The 18,126-nt window shown below is 44.1% G+C and overlaps 1 protein-coding gene and 1 non-coding gene across 4 annotated transcripts in view; both read right to left on the minus strand.

Moving 5' to 3' along the window:
- Window positions 1–18,126, minus strand: part of LOC126266652 (putative fatty acyl-CoA reductase CG5065) — a 394,269-nt gene that overhangs the window by 131,547 nt on the left and 244,596 nt on the right. For all 3 annotated transcript variants that reach the window (XM_049971045.1, XM_049971048.1, XM_049971046.1), the window contains exon 5: window positions 5,911–6,020. In XM_049971045.1, coding sequence (XP_049827002.1) covers window positions 5,911–6,020 — 110 coding nt within the window. The remainder of the gene's footprint in view (window positions 1–5,910; window positions 6,021–18,126) is intronic.
- Trnas-cga (transfer RNA serine (anticodon CGA)) lies at window positions 7,472–7,546 on the minus strand. Its single transcript has one exon. It is a non-coding gene; the product is annotated as a tRNA-Ser (tRNA).

The raw sequence follows: 18,126 nt of genomic DNA on the forward strand, positions 1-18,126 counted from the left end.
CAAAATCGATTTCCCACCAAATTCTTTAAATAAATAAATAAACTATATTGTCTAAATTGTTAAGGCTGTCGTGGCCACTTGTTGACAAACTGCCTATTGGCTTCTGTCTCGGGTTCTTCGGCCGACGTTCATCTAATGATTTTTCTACGAAGCCGTTCTTAGTTGGTGGAGCGATTTGTCTGGTTAATTCTGATAACGAACAAGACTCTAGCCTGCTAACTAGTCGCGTGACATCCTTCGTAGAAAAATCATTAGATGAACGTCGGCCGAAGAACCCGAGACAGAAGCCAATAGGCAGTTTGTCATTGTCTAAATTGTTTGAACAATATTCACTGCGATCGATATCCCTCCAAATGGCCGACCAACTGAATATTTTTCCCGCCAGTTTTCAGGTGGGGGAGGAGGATGTCTTGGACTTTCCTAGAGGGGGAATTAATGAATTGATCGATTAAATTAATTAGTCAATCAGACTGATGTCGAAAGTGTGCTTGTATCGGTGAGGGGAGTTCCTGGAGGGATGGAGGAGGGGGAAGAAGAGCAGGAGGGGCAGGGGGATGGGTGAGAGAACAATAGGTTAAGGACCTGTCAATGAAAAGGGTGGATTATCCCCAGGGGGTCAACAGTTTAAGGACCTCTCAATCAAAAGAGAACGATTGGTTTGCCCCTGATTGTAGGCAATGTGGGGCGATGTCCTTGTTGCCCCGCTGCTTGACAGTTTAACAGTACTTTGCAAAACCTGCAGTCAAACGAGTCAGTAGACAGAGATAATACTGTTCCGGAATTAATAAAATCGTTTGGGTTCACGGCAACCAAACAATTCAAGTGGAATCCATATTTCAGTATAAAACCACAAAACTTTTGGAAAAGTATCATTCACACGACCCCAAGGATAGTTACTCGAACAAGATGCAGAAATTTCGCACGATCAGCTTAACAGCTCATGCATCCAATTTGCTGACAAGAATAATATACAGAACAATAGAAGAGAAAATTCAAAATCTATTACATGACAACCACTTTGGGTTCGTGAAACGTAAAGGCAACATAGAGGCAGTTCTAACACTGTACTTGATAATGCAAGAAAGACTTAAGAAACATTAAGACATCTTCATAGGATCTGTCAAACCAGAAAATTGTTCGACAACGTAAAATGGTGCAAGATGTTCGAAATTTTGAGAAAAATAGGTGTAAGCTGTGGGTAAAGAATGGTAATATTCATATGAACAACGATCAAGAGGGAAAGATAAGAATAGAAAATCAAAGACGAATACCTGACATTAGAAAGGGTATAACAAAAGGATGTAATCTTTGGCCTCTAATGTTCAGTCTGCACGTCTAATAAACGACCACAGAAGTAAATGCAAGGTTCAGTACTGGGATTAAAGTTAGAGGCCGAAGGATGTACTGCATGACATTGGCTGAAAGCAGTTCTACCCTTAGTGAAAATGAGGAAGAACAGCAGAAACTGGTGAAAGGAATGAACACTCTAATGAGTACGCAATATGGATGAAAGTAAACAGAACAAAGACTAATATAATAAGGAGCAACAGGAATGAGATTAGCGATAAACTTGACATCAAAGTTTTTGGGCACGAAGTAGGTGACGTGAAAAAATTCTACTACCTTTGGACCAACGAAACAACGAAGACATAAAAGGAAGACTATGACTGGCAAAGAGACCATTCCTGCCATAAAAAGTCTGCTGGTCTCAAAGGAAGACATATCTAATAATGTACTCTGGAAGCATAGTACGGTATGGAAGTCAATTATGGGCAATGGGAAAATCGGGAAAGAGAAGAATCGAAGCGTATGAAATGTAGTGTTATAGAAACTTTGGATAGATCAGAACTGCAGAGGTTCCTTGCAGAATAAACTCAGAGAGGAAAATCTGGAAAACACTGAAAAGAAGAAAAGAGAGGATGATAAGACATGCGTTAAGACATCAGGGAATAGCTTCCAAGGTACTAGAGAGGACTAAAAACTATGACGGAAGACAAAGAAGAGAAAGAAGAAACTAGAGGCATGTGTGGTGCAGTGCTCGGAAGTATGAAACTAAGACGTACTGGAAAGAACAGAGGCATGAAGTTGTTGCTAGGGAAGAAAAACTTGGTAATAAATACAGGAATAGTAATTTGGTATTGGCAGTAGAAGAACCAAAGGGAAAAACTTTTGAGACGAAGAGAAAAACACTGACATACTCGTACGTGTGTTTCAAGTTTAATGTAGGAAACAGAAACATGTCATTTATAAAAAAAAACTAGTTTATGCAATTTTATACAACCGGTTCTTAGTGTAGTTTGACTGTTTTCTCAGCTTTTAAGCACCAGAAACTATCTCAAACAGGATTTTATAGTAATTTCCTACGAGCTAGATATCACAGTAGAGACTAGAGAGCATAGTACACAAAGGGACTGATGACCCTTTCTACCACAAACCAACCAACCAGCCATTGTACACAGCCAGCCATTAGAATTGCAACGTCTGAGGCGATAGCAAATAAAGAAATTTTGCTCATTGTGCTTATACTGTACGGTAGTAGAAATAAATTATTAAGTTTTTAAGTAATTTGGGGGTATACAGGGTGCGAAATACAGTCGACGGTGCAGCAACCTCTGGCAACGACTGTCAAGCTCACGCAGCCGGGTAGTGAGTCGAACAGAGCTTGGATGAGCAACGCAGCTACGTCATTCCATACCGCTTCAACTATCTGCCAGAGTTCATCTACCGTAATGACAAGTGGTGGCATGCCAGTATCACGGCAATCAGTGACCAGCTGTTGACAATGGCTGATAGGTCTAGAGGACATGCTTGCCAGAGCAGCAGACGAACCCTGTGTATTGAGTTAGGTCATTACAGCATGTCCGCAGCTCGTGGTCGTGCGGTAGCGTTCTCGCTTCCCACGCACGGGTTCCCGGGTTCGATTCCCGGCGGGGTCATGGATTTTCTCTGCCTCGTGATGACTGGGTGTTGTGTGCTGTCCTTAGGTTAGTTAGGTTTAAGTAGTTCTAAGTTCTGGGGGACTGATGACCATAGATGTTAAGTCCCATAGTGCTCAGAACCATTTGAACCATTACAGGACAAACAATATTCAGTCTTCCATTGTCTTGTCATGGGCACCTCGAAAATAGCGCACAGCCAGCAACCTTAACACCTCAGAAATGTTATGACTGCTATTCATTTATTACCGGCTACGTGAACCAGAGGTGATGGTGTTGCGTACACAGTGGCACCACCTACCACCACGTGCCGGACCCACATGACAATGACGAGTGCAATCTGACAACGTTCATTCTCGTAGGAGTCTCTGGACGTGGATGTGTCCAATGACGAGTGCAATCTGACAACGTTCATTCTCGTAGGAGTCTCTGGACGTGGATGTGTCCAATGACGAGTGCAATCTGACAACGTTCATTCTCGTAGGAGTCGCTGGACGTGGATGTGTCCAATGACGAGTGCAATCTGACAACGTTCATTCTCGTAGGAGTCTCTGGACGTGGATGTGTCCAATGACGAGTGCAATCTGACAACGTTCATTCTCGTAGGAGTCGCTGGACGTGGATGTGTCCAATGACGAGTGCAATCTGACAACGTTCATTCTCGTAGGAGTCTCTGGACGTGGATGTGTCCAATGACGAGTGCAATCTGACAACGTTCATTCTCGTAGGAGTCTCTGGACGTGGATGTGTCCAAAGCGTTGGTTTACGCTGTTCAGACAAGACGACGTGCCGCCTCTCCGAGTTCATTGTTGTCGCTGGGAGCGCCACTATCGGTGCGCTTTTGTTTGCTGGCGCGTCAAGGGAAGCCGCAACAGTGGAAGCCCAGCTGACAGTCTTTGGAACTCCAGATGTTGTCGCAGCGTCCGTGTGTACGTAACTGGAAACGAGGCGGTTTCCTGAGCCAGAGTAGGAGACGAGGCTGTATGATCCCGCAAGGGTGACTGTCCTCTCGGGCGCTAGTCTCATGGTGCCGCTTATAGTCTACATGGTGTCAAATATAGCGTTCCTGAAGGTATTGAATGCATTTTCAGATGAGAGTCATGGGAGAGTAACCACCTTGAGGAACAATATCGATAGGTCACGATCCAGCGAGTATAAAATTCTGACACTTGCTGATAGCCATTCTGCTCCACACACAAGGTGTAAATCTATCTTCTCACAAACAGCCAACATTAAAATCAGATTTATTAATGAGAAATCCGCTGTACAATCTTTTCTTATATACATAATGTATATGGTATCGCTCCTAGCTATTTTGTGCAGTAGCACAGGAATGCGAATCATTTGGACATCCAAGCAAGTAGTAAGTACCCTTCACGCCAGTGTGATGTTGTACGCCGTCTTCAGTGGTGTTGCAATGTTAATGGCCAGCAGTGTTTATATTAACGTATACTGTGCGCAGGGGGAAGTAGTCATGGAAAATGCTATTCTTACAAGGGTCGTTCGATAAGTAATGCCCCACTTTTTTTTCAGAGCATATTTATTGTTAAGAGTTAGAATTTTGTGACAATGTACATCAACATGTCTTGTCCATGTCCTGTTTTTCTACGTAATTTCCATCACATTCCATGGCTGTACACCAGCGTTATGGAAGAGTATGCATTCCCTGCTGGTAAAAGCTCTTGTCCTGTAGGCGTAGCCATGTTTTCACTGCATGACTGACACTCTCGTCATCTTCAAAGTGTGTTCCCCGTAGAGAATCTTTAAGCTGCCCAAAGAGATGGGAGACCGAAGGTCTGGACTGTAGGGTGGATGAGGGAATGATGGCCAACCTCATTTGACAATGTGTTCCCGCGTTCTCAGACTTGTGTGTAGGCGTGCATTATCGTGTTGGAGCAAGATTTCTGCTGGTTTCTTGTCCGATCGAAAACGTCGGAAACTGTTCTTGAGTTTATTCAGAGTCTACGCGTATGCCCCTGAATTGATGGTTGATCCTCCTGGCATCACATCCTCGAGAATGGCGCTATCACAATCCCAGAAGACTGACACCATGAGTTTTTCGTCAGAGGGGGTTGTCTTGAATTTCGTCTTTTATGGTGAATGAGGACGATGCCACTCCATGGACTGCCTTTTTGTTTCCGGCGCAAAGTGGTGCACGCAGCTTTCGTCCCCTGTAACGATCCGTGACAGAAAGGCCTCTCCGTACGTCTCGAAACGCTCCAACAATTGCGATGAAACGTCCTTTCTTCGAATCTTGTGGTCCGCTGTGAGCATTCGTGTGACCCATTCTGAGCACCTCGTTGAATATCCAGGAGTCTCGATCATTGCGGACGAACTTCCAATGCTCACCGACAACTGTACAGTCAATTGTCGAGTTGTGATGCGCCGGTCGGCAAGAATAATGGCATCCGCACGATTCACCATGTCTGGAGCAGTGGCTGTGACAGGACGTCTCGGGCTTGGCTGATCATGGAGCTCTGTATCTGCATTTTCTGATGCTGTAACTTTCTTTAGCCATCGCCCAGCTGTACTCTTACCAATTGCAGCATCGCCGTACACTGCACATAAACGTTTATGGATGTTCACCATCGTTTCTTTTTCTGCACACAACAATTCTATAACAACACGCTACATGTAACGTTAGTCGTATGTAGACGCCACTTTGACGCTGTACCACGGCTCTGCCATCTGCCAGAACGGTTTCAAACAAACATCAAATGAGAAGCACCAAAAAAACTCGTACATCTCAAATCTGGTTTCTTTAGTTTCCTTAAGCTTAAGAATTTTCTCTTGAAGTGAGTCTTAAACAAAACAAGTGGCAAGCACATAGAAAGGATACGGTGCCGTGCAATGTTTGGAGCTGGCTCCATTCAGACAGGTTACTCCCTGCATACAGGCTACCGTGCTGTGTGCTGTGGGCTTTATACTTAGGCTAATCCGGTCCCGCGTGAGCCGGCGTGGCGGTCTCGCTCACCAATGGAGGGCCTCGCGATGACGACGGGCAGTTGGTGCAGGTGCTGCTCCACCAGCACCTCGGCCAGCCGCTTGGTGAAGGTGTACGTGTTGGGGTGCGGCTGGATCAGCCTGCAACAGGCCGTGCGCCAGCTCACAAGCGCTGCAACTTAACTGCTGCAGGAGAATTTCTATTGCTCTAATGTGTACCGTGTGGTGGGCATTTAATAAAAATAATAATAATTATTAAAATAAAACAAAAAAGATAAATGTTCAGCATGTAGCCCCATTTACAAGTAATTTTACCAGGTGAATGTAAAATGACTCGTTCTACATCAATACGATTTATCGTGCAAATGAAACAGTCTGCTCTTTCTTAACACTTTGCCGGCCGCTGTGACCGAGCGGTTCTAGGCGCTTCAGTCCAGAACCGCGCTGCTGCTGCGGTCGCAGGTTCGAATCCTGCCTCGGGCATGGATGTATGTGATGTCTTTATGTTACTTAGGTTTAAGTAGTTCTAAGTTATTGGGGACTGATGACCTCAAATGTTAAGTCCCATAATGCTCAGAGCCATTCCAACCATTCTTAACACTTTCTCTGACTGCTGTTTCAATCTTTACTGTCAGAATGGCTCAAATGGCTCTAAGCACTGTTGGACTTAATATCTGAGGTCATCAGTCCCCTAGAACTTAGAACTACTAAAAACTAACTAACCTAACGACATCACACACATCCATGCCCGAGGCAAGATTCGAACCTGCGACCGTAGCAGCAGCGCGGTACCGGACTGAGGCGCCTACAACCGCTCGGCCACAGCGGCTTGCTGTCATTATACCTTCTGTTTGTGGTGATGTGAAACATGGCTCCGAAAGTGCTAAACTAACTTGATTTCTGTCATTGTTAATGTCTGCTATTAGTACTATTGTTAGTATTCACTATTATTATTATTATTATTTATGACAATGATCGAAGCTGAGGAAAGGAATGAAAATTTGTGCTACACCCCGGACTCGAAACGGGTATTCCCCCTAACTAGGCAGAAATGCTGAAAATTACATCACCGCACCACTATAGTCAACAATGCTGCACGAACTACCCAAGTCGAATACCCTCCCCATCACAAACCTCAATTCGTATGTACAGCTTATTTTCCCGCTACATTGTCACTATTGCCAGGTGTCTCCAGCCTTGGCATAGCACCTTGGCATTGGACGTTATGGTACAGGACTTCCCCATTACGTCCAACGCTGAGGTGCTATTCCAATGTCGGAGAGCCCTTGCAATTTTCACAATGTAGAGGGAAAATAAGCTGTAGATACGGACTGAGCTTGTTTTGGAGAGGGCTTTCGACTTGGGTAGTTCGTGCAGCATTGTTGACCATAGTGCTCAGCCGGCGCGGTTGCTCAGCATGTTCGGTCAGAGGGTGGCTTGCTCTCTGTAATAAAAGAAAAAAGAGTCAAGGATTCAACTTCTTGTGACGTCCGCCCAGAACAAACGCAGCGAACAATACCAAAACAGAATGAGATTTTCACTCTGCAGCGGAGTGTGCGCTGATATGAAACTTCCTGGCAGATTAAAACTGTGTGCCCGACCGAGACTCGAACTCGGGACCTTTGCCTTTCGCGGGCAAGTGCTCTACCAACTGAGCTACCGAAGCACGACTCACGCCCGGTACTCACAGCTTTACTTCTGCCAGTATCCGTCTCCTACCTTCCAAACTTTACAGAAGCTCTTCTGCGAAACATGCAGAACTAGCACTCCTGAAAGAAAGGATACTGTGGAGACATGGCTTAGCCACAGCCTGGGGGATGTTTCCAGAATGAGATTTTCACCAAAACAGTTAAAAAGGAGGGTTGAGTTGGCGGTTGTGGTGGTGTAATGGTCAGCGTTTCTGATTGGTAAGCCAGAGGAGTTGGGTTTGAGTCCCGGCCGTGCCATACATTTTAATTCCTTTGCTCAGCTTCCGTCATTAGCGCTGATAAAGATGAGACTTAAATGCCACAGGGAAAATATAATTATAAGATTGTTATTATTATTATTATTGTTGGTAATTATAACTAACCTCATGGCAATATTTCAAACATACATAGGCAAACCACAAGTACGCACAGAAATTACGAATGTTTTGTAATAGTTTTTGGAGTGTTTAGTTCCTGGTTCGATATAGGATAGGTCCTGAAGGAATATGTTCAGAGTTAATAAAACAATAAAAAATAACTATAAAAGAGTAACGTAAAACCCTTTTCACTAAATAACCATAAGCACTTTGAATCAGCTGCAGCCTGAATTTACTCCAAATTGCATGATGCGACGTATTATTTTACACATCAATTGCATCACCATCTTTTCTAAAATATTTACAGAATTCTACAAATACTTACTTTCTTTCTTAAATACATATGTTTTTATCCAACAAACACACAGACTTAGAAAATGACATTCTGAAACTACAATATTAAAGTAAGAACAACTCTAGCTATACGGCAACGATGCAGTTTACTTCCGACACTTCCATGTTGATGATACGTCGAGCAGTGGCTGAAGGAAATAGAATCATACATGTTAACAAACTAAATAAACTAATGAGACGTTCTCTACTGATGATCGACTTCTCACTGCTGAGGGAGGGCAGTATGCATAAGTAAGGTATCTTCGGTCTTACAGATATTGATTACAAGTATCTTGAATGGGAATACACAAAAAGATGATGAAATGTCCGAATTTTATGAAACTGAATTGAGCGATCTTGTTGTGGCGGTGGGCGTTAGCGATGGCGATGGAGTTGGCGTGCAGTGCTGCCGATGGTGTTGTAGCTCAACTGAAAATGGGCTTCAGTGGCGTGATTACCAGCTCCAGCTATACAGCATGGCCGAAATGGCATGGAATCGTGGGACGCAAAAAGGAGGCGGGATATGGGCAGAGTGCTGGGCAGATTGTGTGGGTCCGAAAAGTGAATTTGTCAAGTAGGTATTTCGAGTGCTGGATTAGTGGAACAGAATTCGTCTCTGCTTATGGTTCGGGCGTGAGGGAGGAAAGCATTATGCAGGGGTATCCAGTTGGGAGAAAGCAAAATGCCGCTAGTCATCGCACTACTTTTCTGTTGTATCAAGGTGAAATACAGGAACGGACTGGCAGTGTATTGTAATTTATTGGAGGGCGTTGACTCGCACAAACGGAAGTATGCTTTGGAGAACTGTCGTGATGGATGTGGAACATAATGAATCGTCTGGGAATAGTTACGTATCAATAGCGCAAATAAGAACTGTTACTGCATGTTTGATGTGGGGACGTTTAGGTTTGTATTTATAGCAGTAGGCTATGAGGATAGCCTGCAGGGGTTACGCAGGTGTGGGGACTGCTGAATCCGACTTTGGCTCAGGAGATGATTGACTTCGTAGTGAGGACATGTGTGAGGGTTTTAAGGTATCGGGTCAGGCGTTTGAAGCACCAGTATTATTGGGATAGTTACTTAAATTATCCTTCAAAAAGCCGTTTACATAGTATGTACACTGAAGCGCCAAAGAAACTGGTGCAGCCATGCATATTCAAATACAGAGATACGTAAGCGCGCAGAATACGGCGCTGCGTTCGGCAACGCCTGTATAAGACAACACGTGTCTGGCGCAGAGGTCAGATCGGTTACTAATGCTATAATGACAGGTTATCAAGATTTAAGTAAGTTTGAACGTGGTGTTACAGTCGGCGCACAAGCGATGGGATACAGCATCTCCGATGTAGCGATGAAGTGGGGATTTTCCCGTACGACCATTTCGCAAGTGTACCGTGAATATCAGGAATTCAGTAAAACGTCAAATCTCCGACAACGCTGTGGCCGGAAAAAGATCCTGCAAGAATAGGACCAACGATGACTGACGAGAGTCGGACACAAGTGCAACTTTCCGCAGATTCCTGCAGATTTCAATGCTGGGCCATCAGAAGTGTCAGCGTGCGAATCATTCAACGAAACGTCAATGATATGGCCTTTTGGAACCGAAGGCCCACTTGTGTACCATTGACGACTTCACGACGCGAAGCTTTACGGCTCGCCTGGGCCCGTCAACACCGACATTCAGCTGTTGATGACTGGAAACATGTGCGCGGTCGGACGAGTCTCGTTTAAAATTGTATCGAGCGGATGGACGTGTACGCGTATGGAGACAACCTCTTGAATCCGTGGACCTGCATGTCAGCAGTGGACTTTTCAAGCTGGTAGAGGCTCTGTAATGATGTGGAGCGTGTGCAGTTGGAGTGATATGGGACCCATGATACGTCTAGACACGACTCTGACAGGTGACACCTACGTAAGGATCCTGTCTGATCACCTGCATCCATACTTGTTCACTGTGCATTCCGACGGACTTGGACAATTACAGCAGCACAATGCGACACCCACACGTCCAGAATTGTTACAGAGTGGGTCGAGGAACACTCTCGTGAGTATAAACAGTTCCGCTCGCCACCAAACTCCCAAGGCATGAACATTATTGTGCATATCTGGGATGCCTTGCAGAGTGCTGTTCAGAAGAGATCTCCACCCTCTCAAAGTCTTACGGATTTATGGAAAGCCCGGCAGGATTCATGGTGTCAGCTCCCTCCAGCAGTACTTCGAACATTAGTCGAGTCCACGCCACGTCGTGATGCAGCAGTTCAGCGTGCTCGCGGGGGTCCTAACAGATATTTGGCAGATGTACTAGTTTCTTTGGCTCTTCAGTGTAATAGAGATTATTTCTTTGCTGTTATAGCGATTGTCTTCGTTGGAGTCTCGGATAGTATGCCTCCAGCATGTATATCCTCAACTCTACAATAACAAAATCTTTTCTATGCGTTCGGATCCTTGACGATGGGTATCTGTGCGTATCGAAAAGCATCGTTAATAAACATCTGCAAATAATAATACATACAATGTCCGCATCTCCATGCTAAGCCACTAGGTCGCAGACGACGTAAAAGGTACACAACAGCACGTTCTGCGTCTGTTCACCGAAGGACAAAGAGGGAAAATAGGGTCACTGGCTAGAGGAGAGAAACTGCATTGTCATCAGGTACAATGACTAAGCGAACTGGCGAAGAAAAGTCCGTCAAAGAACTGCGCCGCGCATCTACAAAAAAGATGGCGTGACGGCGCGAGGGTCGCGAGAGAAGACTAGGGATCGGGGCCAGTGCCGTGAACTTCATTTGTAGTCGCTGTCCCCAAGCCGAAGTTCTTAGCAGACGATGTACACATCCACACAATTAGCGCCCAACTAAAAAAAAAAAAAAAAAAAAAAAAAAAAAAAAAAAAAAAAAAAAAACTTACTTTGCATTCAAATTCACTGCGCTAGCAGTGATAGGTGTCATTTGAGTATTAATCTATTGTACAGGAATGTCACATCTTTGCTCTCGAGCTGCTAAATGTGAGCGAGCAGCGATGTTGTAAGCTGTATTGCAGGGTTAGTTTATCTTCTGTGGTGTGTGCGTAGGCTCAGTAGCAGATAGTGGATAGCTGTGTTGAAGTGAGGAAGCACTTGTAATGTTATGTGTGAAATGTAAACTCTCAATTTATCGATAACTTTAATTAAGCTGATAATGTAATGGTAATTGATCTGAGAAGGTGGAAGTGTAATGGAATCTTTACTTACGTGAAGAGGAATTATAAGGTAATTTTCTTGAAATCACTCAATTATTATTATAGCCTCATTTTTCACCTACCTTTCTCTTACAGTTGTTAACTGGTCATGGTTTTTTCAAGAGTAGAAAAGGAACCTAGTGTGTTCCGAAAACACTTCGATTTGCAAGTAACAGAGAACTCATTGCGCCTCACGAGTGTCTCTGCGTAGGTAAAGTAGTTTGGAGCTGTAGCATTGTGGCGCGCAAGACAGAGAAATACTGCAACGCATTATCCAGATTTGCGCAGAACAGAAGTAAGGACTAAATATTTTGATGTATTTTATTCAATCAGGGCCAACGTATGTCATTCAGAGACCGATTTTTCAGAGTTGTGTATCAGTTTTAGTTCTGGGATCAGTTTTGCAAAACTACATCAAAATTCATTATTCAGGCAGTTTATACTGTTCAAAATTCTTGTAGTCATATTATTGACTTTACCTGTATTAAAGGCTTGCTTCTAATTACGACAGTTTAATTTTATATCACGATTCATTATTACTTCTGCGCAGTTCTTATTATTCAGCCGGCCGTTGTGACAGAGCGGTTCTAGGCGCTTCAGTCTGGAACCGCGTGACCGCTACGGTTGCAGGCTCGAATCCTGCCTCGGGCATGGATGTGTGTCATGTCCTTAGGTTAGTTAGGGTTAACTAGTTCTAAGTTCTAGGGGACTGATGACCTCAGATGTTAAGTTCTTATTATTCTAAACAGAGCACAGCAGTCATATTTTAATTATTTAAAGAGAACTTTCAACATTACCTCCGACAAAAGATCAATAATTGCACATTATAGTTCCTCTTATCAAAATCACCTGTACTATTATCATAGATGCATTTGCGATGTTTGTTGTTGCACTGTCCGGCATATAGTAACCATAGATCTTTCAGTTAGTTATCAGTTCTCTGACGTAACTGATCAACCAATGCCCCAGTAGGCTGGTAGAGGGGCAGAAGGCGGAATCCCTATTGAAAATATCTAGGAGGAAACTTGCCATTCCGGCATATGCCTGACAACCAAGGGAAGCCTCGCAATAACCTTTGTCATTAGTGGGGGATAGGACTACTTTAATTAACTTCTGGGTCGATGTTACCTGTCGCTACAGTTAACAATTAAAATCTGACGTTACACTCAAACACTTCTATATTTATTTACATTATTGTAGTGTCTGTATTTGATAGTGTTTGTATAGTTCGATGCAACGTTCCTTCAGACACACATGCATGACCGAAGAGACAGACACTGCTGAAAATCGACAGCCGTATTCGCAGTTTACGAATGCATTTCGTGCTTTAATACGGCTGTCTGTTTTCACCAGTAACTGTCCCTCGGGACGTGCAGGCTTGTCTGATGGAACGTTGCATCGAACTGTACAAACACTGTTAAATACAGACAGTGCATTAATGTATTTCCAGCCACAGCCAAGGCAATCTGACGAGAAAAATAAATAAGTCTCTCCCTGTGTGGCAATCACATAACTGTAAGAGGGTCAAGGGAAGCAAACGCTGGGACATAAGGAGATTTGGGTCAGTCCTGGACACATGCTGGGATAGGCAAAGTTTTTATGGTGACCGCCGGCGACAAGCAGGGAGTCCGGGTTCGAAACCCGGTCAAGCACAATTTTTCATTTGTTTCCAGCAAATTGTTTGGCTGACGTGGTACCGTTTCCGCAGTTTGCGAATACATTTCATGACTTTTATATCTCTCGATCGCAGTACTTGTTTTCTTAAAATTCTTTAAGCGTTCTAGCACTCGCCATTTTGAAAGGGTACAAAAACAGATACACATGTGTCAGTGAAGCAACATTATCGTAATACAACAATATGTACATTTACACACTGAAACAGAGTAATCACCATAAGACCGGGTGATCAAAAAGTCAGTATAAATTTGAAAACTTAATAAACCACGGAATAATGTAGATAGGTAAAAATTGACAGACATGCTTGGAATGACATGGGGTTTTATTAGAACCACCCCATATTGGTAGACGTGTGAAAGATCTCTTGCGCGCGTCTTTTGGTGATGATCGTGTGCTCAGCCGCCACTTTCGTCATGCTTGGCCTCCCAGGTCCCCAGATCTCAGTCCGTGCGATTGTTGGCTTTGGGGTTACCTGAAGTCGCAAGTGTATCGTGATCGACTGGCATCTTTAGGGATGCTGAAAGACAACATCCGACGCCAATGTCTCACCATAACTCCGGACATGCTTTACAGTGCTGTTAACAACAGTATTCCTCGACTACAGCTATTGTTGAGGAATTAATGGTGGACATATTGAGCAGTTCCTGTAAAGAGCATCATCTTTGCTTTGTCTTACTTTGTTATGCTAATTATTGCTATTCTGATCAGATGAAGCGCCATCTGTAGGACAGTTTTTGAACTTTTGTATTTTTTTTTTGTTCTAATAAAACCCCATGCGTGATTTATTCAGTTTTCAAATTTATACTGACTTTTTGATCACCCTGTACATAATATAATTCGTGCGTAATAAGCCAAATGGATATATCCAATACGGAGGCAAAGTATCTAGTCAACGAGTTTGTTTGCATGGCCATCCTCCGCGGCAAGCACAGATATATTTGTTTTAATTAGCAAGACAAGACCTTTTTTTATTTATGAAACAGATATCTAGTCAAAATTCAGTGATTACGATCAAGTGCAAACTTATTACATAATACGGTCATATTATGAAGGAAGAACATTTTCGATCAGTTGCAAGGAACATAGAAACCCATTCAGATTAAGTAAGCATAAGAAATCAGCTGTTGCGAGTCGTATATACGTAACGGGTCACTCCCTCAGGGAACAGAGGAAGACTTGGAAATCTTATGCATAGAAGCGAAAGTGGAAAAACCCGACTAGCTAGAATAATTGGAGATAGTCATTCATGAAAATGAACTGGCAATACTTTGAATGCAGAAGTAAAAGACATCGAAATGGGATTTCTCAGCGGGTTTGTAGAATCATGTTTGTGGCATATACATGAGTATTAATTTGTATTATCTCTATACGCAATAATTAGAGGCTGACTATCATAGGGTTAGGTTCAAATGGCTCTGAGTACTATGGGACTTAACATCTGTGGTCATCAGTCCCCTAGAACTTAGAACTACTTAAACGTAACTAACCTAAGGACAGCACACACATCAATGCCCGAGGCAGGATTCGAACCTGCGACCGTAGCCGTCGCGCGGTTCCAGACTGAAGCGCCTAGAACCGCTCCGCCGCTGCGGCCGGCTTAGGGTTAGGAAACAAGGAAAAGTAGGTGTCCGCTAGAGCAGTGTAACGGTTGAGGCAATATCTGCAGCCGTACGGTAATATCGCGGACTCGTCAGTTCACAACAACCCGCAGGCCTCAACAGAAGTGCCAACTCCACACTCTCGGAGCCCAGGGCAGGGCAGTAGGACCCGTCGGGAAATGCCTTCGGTGTGAGTTAGGACTGCCGCCGACAGGTGTCGCTGAATTTCCTGTTTTATATTATGAGCGCAGCAATCAATATTGTTGGTAGATTTTTTTTAGTGTAACTTCATAAGAAAAGTTTAACAATCTGGCCATGAGAGCACTGTATCTCGAAACGCGTTGTTGAGCTGGGTGTAGGACAAAAATGCGGTTGAATTATCACTGTAAAATTTGATATGCAGAAGAGTTTTTACGTATGTAACGTATTCCCCCTTTTTTTTCTTTTTCCTTTCGTGTCCACTACAAGGACTGGAGCGGATAGTTTAAGATCTGGCCTACTGCAGCGACACGGTTCTATCCCGCCATTATGCCGAGATGTTAATAGTGGAGCAGCAATATTGCAAATATGCCCACTGTGTCGTGTACTGATATAAGCATTTATTTCACCTGCATTCATTTCAGACCAAAAGCGCCTGTGAATTCACGTACGCTGATAAATACAGCCGTGTAAAATCAGAAAAAAAGATATTTCAGGATCAATCTCTCCATCATGCACAGACTGCAGTAGCAAACAACAGAGCTGATAAAGAGCGATGATAATTGATATGGTCAGTCGATGCACTGGCGTCCCTTGCAATCTTCCAAGTTTGTGCACAGCTGAATGAGCAGGTGCTACTCACTCACTAGTCTGAAGTGGTAAACTGCGCAACGGTTTCGACGGACGTCATTCCAGTGTGCCGCCTAGTTGATTCTCTGCTAGAAACCACGTGGCACACTTCCCAACAACGTTCCGAAGCGTCATGCGCTCATCTGCGCCTGCGTACGGCGGTTCTCGGTTCCGGAGCAAGGCCGCAGACATACCACGCTTTATAAGTAAACATCCTCCATGTGGTGCATGAAACTTGTTCGATGACATGACTTTATCTATTATACAGTATGAACATTAGATACTATCCGTGTGACTCGCGTTTATTGGTGCGCCTTCCTCGTGACACTGGTTAATTACGCCAAGAGAGAGAGAACAGTTGATGTTCTGTACACTATTTACAGTTTCCCACGTTCGACACTATATAACTACTCACATCTGGCGCATAACTTTTCTGGGTCTAGTTAAGAAAAAGAGAACCGCTGTTGGACCCTTCTTCTTATTCTAGTACTGTCTTTCGAAAGAAGGTTCCTGAAATGTGATCTAATATTTTCCCAGAGGAATGTTTAATATTCAGACATGTGACGGGAACAACCATTCGAAGCACAAAACTCTAGAAAACAAGTGCATACCTGAAGAGCTGTGGGCACTTGTTCATCATCGCTACTGTGAAACACGTCTGTCCTACTGATCAAGTGCTCATTGCTCTTAATGTATGGTCTTTAGAGCCCATGTTTCCTACTTTTTTGCTTCGAATGATCGCTCCTGTCATATCCCTGAGTACCGACCATTTCCCCGGGGACACTCTGAACACCCCACCACCACTCCGCTGCTGTCTTTATTCGTGCAGCCTCCTTGGCTTGTGCTGGCCACACCGGGGAAGGCGATACCTAGCTTTGAACTGTGGTCTCCCGGTGTCCGTGATGTCGCCATGTGGTGCAGACCTCGCTATACGGAACGCTTTGCTTTTTCTCGGCTCAGTACACGGTTCCATGCCTGATGCAGGCTACTAAATTTAACGAGTCCTCGCCCCTATTTCAACGATCTCTTTAATTACTCAGTCCCAGAACGGGTAGAATTGCGTAGGTATCTTGGTTTTGTTGTACTCTGTACTATGGCCAGCTCTTACACAATGGTCGGGTTCCGCTGATTTGGTTGTCTGGTTTCAATCAGTTTTCTATCTACAGGGTGTTTCAAAAATGACCGGTATATTTGAAACGGCAATACAAACTAAACGAGCAGCGATAGAAATACACCGTTTGTTGCAATATGCTTGGGACAATAGTACATTTTCAGGCAGACAAACTTTTGAAATTACAGTAGTTACAATTGTCAACAACAGATGGCGCTGCGGTCTGGGAAACTCTATAGTACGATATTTTCCACATATCCACCTCCTGTATGTTTCGGATAGCCCAAAGCAATCACACGATCATCGAAATATTCATTCAGGAAATTAAAGACGTCGGCCGTGCGATGTGGCCGGGCACCATCTTGCATAAACCAGGAGGTATTCGCAGTGTCGTCTAAGGCAGTGTGTACCGCCACAAATTCACGAAGAATGTCCAGATAGCGTGATGCAGTAATCGTTTCGGATCTGAAAAATGGGCCAATGATTCCTTTGGAAGAAATGGCGGCCCAGACCAGTACTTCTTGAGGATGCAGGGACGATGGGACTGCAACATGGGGCTTTTCGGTTCCCCATATGAGCCAGTTCTGTTTATTGACGAAGCCGTCCATGTTGTCCACAGCACACTTGCACGTTGTGAACAGCACACGCTTACAGCAGAAAGACGACGAACAGAATGGCGCACCCACAGACTGCGTTGTCTTCTATATCTTTCACATCACTTGCAGCGCCATCTGTTGTTGAAAATTGTAACTACTGTAATTTCGAAAGTTAGTCCGCCTGAAAATGTACTGTTGCCCCAAGCATATTGCAACAAACGGTGTATTTCTATCGCTGCTCGTTTAGTTTTTATTGCCGTTTCAAATATGCCGGTCATTTCTGAAACACCCTGTATATTCACGGCACCTCTCTTCCACAGTGTGTACACTTTCCCCATTGTATGACTTTCTGCATTGACAGGGAATTTGGTAGACCCCTAGTTTGCGAAGGTCTAGGTCATCCTTTACCTAGCCCAGTAATATCAAGGTCATAGAGGATGAACGAAGCACACATTGGAGATTGTGTCGTTCCAGCATTCTGCTGACTTTTCTGGAGGTATTTAGGACAAAGGAGATACACGCCAGTGATTTCCGCTTTTTCTTCCTGCCTTATCTGCTTGCTGCTATATCAATTCCTCCAGCATGACTTCAGGTACTTCAGCCCAGTTTGAAGGCTGTCTTGATCGCAGATGACTCGCGTCCTGTGAACAGATGTGCATGAAACGCCTTCTCGCCTGGAGTTGTGGCGACTACTGGAGGCGTGGAGAGCTTACGACCTGATCCGATCAGATATCCGAAAATTCTACAAGGCTGCTGACCATATACGAGCATTTCTCCAATTGCTGTCGCCACCGTACTAATGGGGCTGCGGCACTGCAACTTA

This window comes from Schistocerca gregaria, chromosome 4 (genome assembly GCF_023897955.1).
Source record: "Schistocerca gregaria isolate iqSchGreg1 chromosome 4, iqSchGreg1.2, whole genome shotgun sequence".
Classification (NCBI taxonomy): Eukaryota; Metazoa; Arthropoda; class Insecta; order Orthoptera; family Acrididae; genus Schistocerca; species Schistocerca gregaria.